Consider the following 9,810-nt stretch of genomic DNA (forward strand, 5'->3'; position numbering starts at 1 on the left):
TTTCTCACAGTCACTTCCTCTCCTGTCAACCTGGGAATGTGCTGGCAACCGGCAAGCCACAGAGAGAAGGAAAACGTTTCCCGTGTGACAGATATAACAACTCGGGGAAACCATTACTGTTCCTGTTTATCATACACTTGCTGTTACCTGGCACAAAGGACGTACTGCAAGTCAGATGCACAAGAAAACAAATCAATCATGCATCTGCGGAGCGTGATTCATAGCACGATCGCTCCTGCATGTAGAACGGGATGAATTACGAAGGGATGCAACTGATTATCGGTGTGCATTCAGATGTTAAAACGCTTATTGATAGTCTCAGGAGCGCTCATGTGAGGTGTTTGGTTTTTTCAGAACCCACGTGTAATTGTATGTGGCAAACGATCCTGAAACCACGGCGCATTATCTCAACCCAAACGTGGAAAGAAATGTTATTGCTCAGGGACTTCTAATCTCCCACAACCCTCTGTTCATTTCAGAGCAGTTCCCACCTGGTTTCCATGGCCTGTGTCCAACTCACAGCAGGAAAGGAAGCAGATCTCGTCAGTGCTGAGTTCGCCCTCTTCTGGACGGAAGTGAGGGCTCCAATAAGCCCTGGTCTAATTAGCCATGCTGTCAAAACATCTCTGCACAAGTCCTTTTAGAAAACTCTGCTGCATGCTCACGCTGAACTATTCAGAAGGGAGATTTGTTAATTTGGGCTTATGTAACACCACAGCTCGGTGCCATTACGGGAAAAACAAATGAAAAGGTCAAATGATAGTAAATTCAACCCGAAAGGAACCTCTTAACAGTTTGGACAATACCCCGCGTTCACCTTTGCTTAGAAAAAGCCATGACGTGGAACAGCTTCCCTTTTAAACTCGCTGACCACATCCAACACGGCTCAGTTTGAACATAAATCAATTTTATCAACTGGTTTTCTTCACTTTAAGTGCAGAACTGCACGTTTCCAAATATTGAAAACTCAATTCCAAATGAACCCGTTTTCCTAAGCAATTTGAAATAACAGAGTTGAACATATAAAGCAAGCACCTTTATTTGTTTGAACAGATACATAGATTTATATTGTACACTTTTTTTTTTTTGCTATTTCGTGTTCATATACATGTACTAACCGTGGTTAAAAAAGGCAACTGTTAATGGAAACAATGGCAAGTATACAATACAATTAGCAAATATATCAAAATCAGTTTTTACAACATTTTTAGCAACCAATTCTTTCTATTGGTCTGCCATAGTGCAAACTGTGTGGTTTGAAGACAGAGTGTTAGCGTGATATTAACATTCATTCTTACAGTTCCGACGTCTCTGTCTCGAACACATTTCGATGTGTGGACCGCCTTCACAGTGCCTTTGCTTCAAGTCCTTCTGTCCCCTAATGTCGATCTCAATAATACTTCAAGTGTGTAGGGCTGTTTGACAGATGAGTAGTGGACGAAAGCTACGATTACCAATTTGATCGGTGTGTTTATTGCAGTGTATGTGGAAGTTTGCGTCAGATAACTGTATTCAAGCTCTGTTCAGTGTTCAAGAGTCCCTCTCTGTTTCTCTTGGATACTCTTCTTAAACAAGCTCAGCTGTTACAGCAAAGACCTAAATGACTGTATTTTGGAGTGGCTGCATAATACATGTGTATCCTAATGAGAGTATTCTGACAAGGTGAAAACATGAAATAAAGCAGAGAATGTCGTCCATTTCAAAAGTGTCCATTCCCAAGTCCAGCCAGTATATGACGTTCCTTTAGTACATCCACGTAACGTTGGACTCCTGTGGCAGAGATACTGATTTAGAGGAAAATGACAAAAAAACATAGTCAAATGAAGCGGTGCCCAGAGAGTGAGTGAGCGTCCTTCTATTGCACAGTGTCTTGCGGAAAGCACTGATAATGGAGGGTGGATGGTGTGATCAGATGTCCGGGTCTGTGAGACGGATCGAGTCCTGGCTGGGCACTGGTTCACGAGCAGCCACAGCGGTCTACTACCATTGAGGGGATCTTGCCGTAGATGATCTGCTCTTTGCCGTTGAAGTAAAGCATGTTGATGGGAGACATCTTGGTGGGGGTGCAGCAGGGCCCGGCAGTCCCTCGTGGATTGGCCTTGTTCACCAGATGGGTGTGGGGATATTTCTGCAGGTGCATGTAGTCGCATTCTCCCGAACAGTAATTCGCCTTATAGCGTTTCGGAGCAATAATCCAGTCCCAGCCGAAGTCCTCGAAGTCCACAGTGAGAGGGTACCTGCAGCATCGAGACTCTGACGAATTCTCATCGCAGTCCAGCCCAGAGTCCCTCCGGATTCGCTTTGGGCCCTCCGAGATTTTCACCTCCATGAAGGGGAGCTGGGAACGAAAGAAACCAAGAGCCAGTGTTTCAGTTTACTGTTGAGACTTTCCTATCTGACGGCGCTTGCCAACGCCTGGTCTTGACCGTGAAGTAGCTCTGTCCAGCCATTAATGAATGCTACAGCTAGCCAGTACAGATATGATTAGGCAAGGGAATAGATTTAATGATTCCAGTTCCACATAATGATTCGTTGCTTAATGGTGCCATTAACGAGTTTTCAATTCTTATTGCAGTTACTGCCCCAGCAAATCATGAGATCATTTCTGATATCATCAGAACCAATGTACAGACAAAAATGACATATTTTTGCGTTTTTAATAACTTTTCACACACATTTTATGGTATGTATATTAAATGGAAATACTAAAATAAAGAATAAACTTTTTAAATTCATTTAATAACACTGACTTCCACAAGTTCTAATTGAAGATAATCTCATTTAAGTTTCATGAGGGGTTAACCATTTTTTCTTATTAAACCGATTATTAATCTTATCTTATTAATGATATCTTATTAATGATACCTTATTAATAAATTAAAGTTTCTTATTAAATATGACGAAAGTAACCGGAGATTCAGTGAGTCAGATTAATTCACTAAAAATAACCGTTCGAAAGAGTCATTCGTTCTCGAATCGACGAATCTTTTTGATTCCCAAAAACATTCGGGACAACATCGATGTAGCGTTGCTGGGTGCTCAGACCCATGCACTTATCATGCAAGAAATATGCATTTTACATTTTTGAGATATCATTATTTATTTAAAACAAAGTAGTTTGTAAATAAAACCATCTAAATAATTTCTCAACAGTCATTCACAACAATTACTGTTGGCAAAGCGGTCTAAAAGTGGATATATGAGACGAAAAACGCATTGAACTCACCAGTCCATCTTCTCCAGGCTCAGCTGAGGTGACGGCCAAGTCGTTTCCCTTCGCGTCATACGCGTTTATCTCAATGCCCCAGTTGGTCTCCGGTTGTCTTAACCACACCGTGAGCACCTGTTTGACGTCTATACTCTGCCAAGACGTCACTGCTGCGTTCACGTCGATCTTCAGGGATCGTATTCGTATGTGCCTTCCTCCGTCCGTGACAGGCATCAGCCGTGATATCTGTAAGAAAACAGTGGTCGTTTCTTCCGCCGGTCTCAGATGAACCCAGAGCTGCGCTCTTACGATCCGGTTCGCTTGGATCTTCGGACTGAAGGAGAAAAAACAACACTTCGGTTTCCGATCTACTTGAACGATGGGGTCAGCTGAAAAAAGAAGAAAAATAGCGATTATACGTGGTCTGCTGGTTTTCACTGAATTTTTTTTTTTTTGTTATAGCGGTTCATGAAGTGGCGCAATGATATATTTATAAAAATGAAGTTTTAAAGAAATAACGTTGACTACGCCCACAAAATTGAATACATTAAAGACATAAAGCAGACATTTGTATGTAAACAATTTGATTGACTGTATGTGTATATATATATATATATATATATATATATATATATATATATATATATATATATACATACATGATGCTATATAGGCTACAAACGGCATTTCGGATGGCAACATTTATGCATGTATAATAACTAATGGATCACATACACACATTATATCTATACCATAATACAGTTTTTTTACTTAAAAATATTGCCCAGTTTCAACTACAGTTTGTAGATGTCACGTGCAGTAAAGGTGAAAACATTTTCTTGTGAGCGACGCTGGTGCGCTTTGCAGCGCTTCCATGTTCAGAGTGCGTAAAATCGGTTAACAAGGCTGATAAAGGAGCAACACAAAGCCTTTAAAATCAGTAAACGAGAATTCTCTGCATTAACTGCATTTAATGCACAATAGACGTTTTGTGAGTGCAAACGGCGTGGACGTAAAGACTGCGCAAAGGGTCCCTCCAAGTAGCTACTCTATTTTTTCGTCCATTGTTAAGAGTGTACATCTACTTGAACGAATCTTTTTAAATAGACGATCCTTACGCTCTGTGGCCATGGTCATGATGGTCTCTGTGGTGGCATGTTCATCATCCTCTTCCATAGCTCCATCCTTACTGTCATCCCCCAGAACATCGTACTGATCCAGAAGTTGTTGCAAAGGCGGTGCTTTGGGTAAAAGCTGCTTGACCACGTCCCGGCTGATGTTTGGAGCCTGTTTGAGTCGGAGTTTGCTAAGAATCTGGGACTTGATGGCATGCAGTCTCATCAGCTTGCTGTGTTGTCTGAACTCACATGTGGAGCACTGCTCGCTTTCCTCCGTGGCTTTGGAAGGCTGCTGGTGCGCCGTTATATCTCCATGACCCACTGAACCGCATGCAATTAATACACTTAGAGAAATTAAAACCTGTGTAAAATGCATGTTCCAAAGCGAGCTAAAGGATGTTTGCGATGTTTGCTCTGATTTGCTATGGAAATGAACGTCACCACGCACCGGACAAGTAGATGTCATGCTTAAATTCGGCAAGGCTTTTTATACTGCAACTTTGGCCACTCTATTGTGTCGTAAGATTCAATGATTGGCTGAGCTGGCAACAATAAACCTAATGGACAGAGCTGGACTTCTTTCGCAGTTCTTAAAGAGGCATGGCACATCTTAGAGGACTCGTGAAGGAATTAGGCGAACTTGAATACAAATCGTGCACATGCATATGAAAACTGAAAACATTTCAGCGCGTGCATCTAGGCTTCTCACTATCCAAATGCATCTGACCCATAATGTAACGCTACGTGACATTTATGCATATTAAATCATTATCAACATGATATTTGTTTTTATCTTAACAGTAATTGCCATATAATGGACCTTGACGTTCTACACAACTTGAAGCTTTAGCAGCTTTGAAATATTGGTTCATTTATTAATTTATATCCATGTCATTTCAAGTCTTTTAACGCATTCGTTTTCCCTATGTCCTATTATTATGCGGTAGGCTAGTATTTAAAAGAGGTGTTTGGATAATATCCACGTAGCTTTTGTCATTGCAATGAAATTAAATATCACAAAACATATGTTTTGAACGTAAGATATTGAATAAGCACAATTCATCTTATTTGTTGAAGAGTTTGTCATAGCTGCAGCTTCTTCAGTTTAAGTTAAGATACGTAGCGCCATCGTGTGGTACAACTTGTGTTACGCAGCTGAACTCTTTTTATTCAAATATCTGTAGGCTACTTTTGCAGTTATTAGGAAAATTATACATATAAGGATAGTTAATGCGGAAATATAATAAAGAAAAATATAAACAGAATAGCATGCAACTTCTAGTATAGCTACATTAGACATTATAATTGTGTTCAATTATGGTGAGAAAACAAGTCCTTTATTAGGAATACTTTATTCTGATTGGGCAATCGATTATAACTAAAATGTGGAACTGTTGTGGATGGCAACCGATTTCCCTCGCACTACTCTGCATTTTTCATTTTCACATAATATAATTTCAGCTCAAATCAATATTTCATTCCTTTTATTCTTTGGCAAGGAGCCGTAGAAGCAGGGTAATGTGCAGTCATCCGGTCATTACTGCAAAACAAACACTTTCATGGCCACACAAGACTGTTTGGAGTATGGGAACATTTCGCGATAATGAGCTGATGACAGGGCATTATCCTTTATCACTTATATCTTCAGTTCTATTTAATAATGTGAAGAGAAAAAAGGGAAGAATCGAAGATTCTAAGCGGAATGTGTACGCTGACCAGAAATCTTTATCGATTAAGTTCTAATGGATTTAGGATAATGCCTAACACAATATACAATGATCTAGCCTGAAATGATTGTGTTTGTTTGTTAGTTTTCAATGTAGTGTAACTCGTAGAGGGTTAACAGTTATTTTTTATTTAAAAAGACACCAGTTAAACGTCGGGCTTCCTAAAATCATTTGTACACTTATAAAAATGTAAATATTTATTTTCTCATATTTCACTATAAAATGTTTCTGGCGGGACATGTCCTATGTTAAAGTTTGGGAACCCCTCTGTTATAGTAATATTATTCTGTAGTATAAGTGCAAACAGTCATTTCACTAGGGGGCGACATTGTCTTTAAAAACACCATGAAAGGCAACGTCTGCCTGTGTTGCAGTAACCTATTTTACCCAGTTTACAAACAAATGTTTAGGCAAGGATATCATGAACTATGTGTGCCCTTGAATAAAAACACGAAGAATTTCTAAGCTGCAAATTCAGTCATATAGATGGCCATGTTTGAATGGACAGAGAGAAATGCAAAAAACAAGACGGATTCATGCCTTGTTGAGCTGCATCGCTGTCCTGTCACTGGAATGAAACTGAAACGTTATCATTATTATATGTGGACTCGCACATGCTGAATTCTGACCCGACTTACCCTACAAGAGTAAGTTCATCAACATGCTTTCTCATTCTCCTGTGGAGTAACCGAGACCGGTGTAGAGGAGGAAGCTTCTTCCTGTCAATACTGTGGATTTATATCAGCTTTCAATTTAAAGAATGCATTCAGCTTTGGATTAAATACTTTCTTCGATTTTTGTATTTTTTATGTTTTATGTAATATTGACGCTCACAGCCTGCAGTCCGAATAGGTATGTACCCACACTGATTATATCACTGGAATCTGCACTTTTAGCATTACATTGTAAAAACAGATCATCGTGCATTTTATACAATAGGGAATAACATTTTGTCTTGACCTTGAGGCTTTCTTGACACAAATACGAGAATGGAATTTACTCGAAATACGACATAACTGGAATTTTTATCTCGTTCTTCCTGACTATAACATTGCATTGCAACCAGGATTTAATCTATCATGATGTTATTTAACTGTTGATCACTTCAGATTTCCAGACAGTGACGGCTGTCTTTTGGCTGCTTTGCATGATGTACCAACGGGTTTGCGTATCAGGCGAAGAGTAGGCTATTGCCAAGAGTAAATCATATTATCATCGCTAAAATATTAACAGACTGTTTTCGCGTCTAAAAAAACTCGTAGATTCTAGAATCCACAGTCAACACATTTATATTCTTAAATGAGACATCGATATATGAACCACTGGCTTTCGTTGTGAGGAGAAGTCTGTTAGTTATTAGCTGTCGGCAGGGGCAGCGTTTCACGAGGCAGCACGATACAAATAATTGATAGCGACATCCGAATCTTGAACTAATGTTCTTTTGAATCGGATCCATTGACTAGTGTGAACGATGCGTTCGAAAATCGAACTGAATTAGTCCGAGCGGTTCTTGATCCGCACTAAATCTTGCAGAAATGTGACCAATAAAACTATAAAACATTACATAAAATATGATATACATAATAGTTTGTTTTTAAAGTAGCTATTTTATTAACACGTAAATAATAAAAACAATCAGGAAGTGGATCTGGAATATTGTTTCATTCAAATACAAATTATACTATGCTTTAAATTGCTGTATTCCGAACTGGGATAAAAACGCTTAAACCCACAATGAACAGCATTATGTACCTACATATAAATGGAACACTATCAGAGCATGACATGTCCTTTCCATCCATAATAAATACCATATCTAGATGACTAATAACTTACTACTGGCTTTATCTAATTAAAGCAAATGCATTTATTTTTACTTCATGCTGTCTCATAAGAAAATCATCATTCCCGTGAAGATGTAGTCATTATGGTGTCATGGACAAGGTTGCCAAGACACTGAAAAATAGTCATGATTAAAATATATGTGTAGCCATGCAAGGACAAGCAATAACTCACAACAACCATGCATCTTCTTCACACAGGGCAAGTGTGAGGTGGCCATGAGAATGCTATACATCATGGCAGACCATCTGGAGTGTCTCAACTACACTTTGCACAGAAATATGTCTTCATCCTAGCTTCTTAACCGTACATCACAAAACCCTATAAACAGCCAACCAAGGGAATATAACCTTGGTATCACGCCGTCTTCGCATCTTTTCCCCTCACTGCTTTCAAACCAATGTTATATTATTTATATCATGGGATGCATGAAATCCAAGCACCGCGACCCCACTCAGAACTCCAGCTCATCGGAGAAAGTGGATGGCAAGCCAGGAAAGCAAGGAGAGAAAGCAGTTCTAATTTTCTCAGAGATCGGCTCAGTGGAGGAACCAGTGCGGGTCAATCCGGTGTTGCTGGACTATGCCCAGAAACTCTCAGAAGAAATTTTGGCCCGGGCAGTACAACAATGGGCTGAGGTGGACAGTCGCTACAGTGACATCCCCTACATTGAGTGTGACGTGCCATAATGTTTCAGCCAGATGGAATGAGATTAGATTGGTTTGGGTCTCCTTTATGGACAGAAGAGCTTTACAAATGAACAAATTCAGGCCAGTCGAGGATCATGCCATTTTGGGAAGTTGTTCTTTTTATGCCCATAAGGATTCACATTAAATATTCAAACATTTTTTTTTTACCCATTAAAAGTCTAATTTAGCGGCCTGTTTTCGTAACAAAGGCCATGGAGCTGTTAAATCTCAAGACTGCATCTGTTTTATGTCTCTTGTTTACCCTCAAAGTCCAGTCGTTTAATTAGAGTCTCTGCAGTTGTCCAAAGGCCACAATTATCCCAACCATGTTTAGTATAGACTCCATTTTCTTGCCTTTAGTATTTTCATGTTGGTCAGCACATCAGACAGTACCTTATTTCTATTTTCCATCCATCCATCCGTCTTGGTCACATTAGTGAAATTTCATTGGAAAAAAAGTCGGCAGTAGTGTAACGGTGACTTTCGAACCAAGAATCTTTGTTGGGGATCACTTGAGAAACTCAAGCGGCTAACTCAAAATCTGCACCCATGTGCAAAATTCCTGATCACATGGATTCCTATTGAAATGACTGGATTTTGCCTGTGAAAATTCATTGAATAATGGAGAATGTGACCACATATTAAGAGAGCGTCCGCTCAGGGGTCACAGTTTCTCTAGTGTTGGCTTCTAGGGATCAATAAGTGTACATTACTTCACTGCTAACCTTTTTTTTTTTTTTGACATGACAGCTCTGTCGACTGTAATTCATGGCACAGACATCCTTGTGGTCACTATGGCCAAATGTTGTTTGTACATGATACATGGATTCTTAAATTTAAAGATTACAGACGATCTTAATCATCCTGCATCCTTCTGATGCAATGAGAAAATACACTCAAAAGAGAAGGATTCCCAAACATTGAATAATCTTGTTCATTGAAGATGTTCTTCTGTGCACCTCAAATATGCAATTCTTAAAGGCCAAGATGTTATAAAACCCAACTTAGTGCCACCAGACTGCCGAACCCCTCACTAGGAGACAAAATTCAGACAGGGGACTAAACATGCCAGTGTCCTTAATGATTGTTAATACAAGCACAAATACTCTTCTGGAAGTGTATTAAGAGCTGCTCACCAATGCTTTTTATTGATGTGATATTGGCACTTCCGGGTCTTGTGTCATTGTCAGGAAGCCATATTACCTTTTATGATCTCCAGATAAATA

At 39.5% G+C, this 9,810-nt stretch overlaps 1 protein-coding gene across 1 annotated transcript; it reads right to left on the bottom strand.

Moving 5' to 3' along the window:
- Window positions 1-1,021: 1,021 nt before the first annotated feature.
- Window positions 1,022-4,796, bottom strand: mstnb (myostatin b). The gene is made up of 3 exons (XM_026271441.1): window positions 4,327-4,796; window positions 3,227-3,597; window positions 1,022-2,338 (listed from the first exon to the last, which is right to left on the bottom strand). The coding sequence occupies exons 1-3, from the start codon at window positions 4,790-4,792 to the stop codon at window positions 1,958-1,960; spliced, it is 1,218 nt and encodes a 405-aa protein (XP_026127226.1). The 5' UTR covers window positions 4,793-4,796; the 3' UTR covers window positions 1,022-1,957.
- Window positions 4,797-9,810: the final 5,014 nt, after the last annotated feature.

Source organism: Carassius auratus, chromosome 9 (genome assembly GCF_003368295.1).
Source record: "Carassius auratus strain Wakin chromosome 9, ASM336829v1, whole genome shotgun sequence".
Lineage (NCBI taxonomy): Eukaryota > Metazoa > Chordata > Actinopteri > Cypriniformes > Cyprinidae > Carassius > Carassius auratus.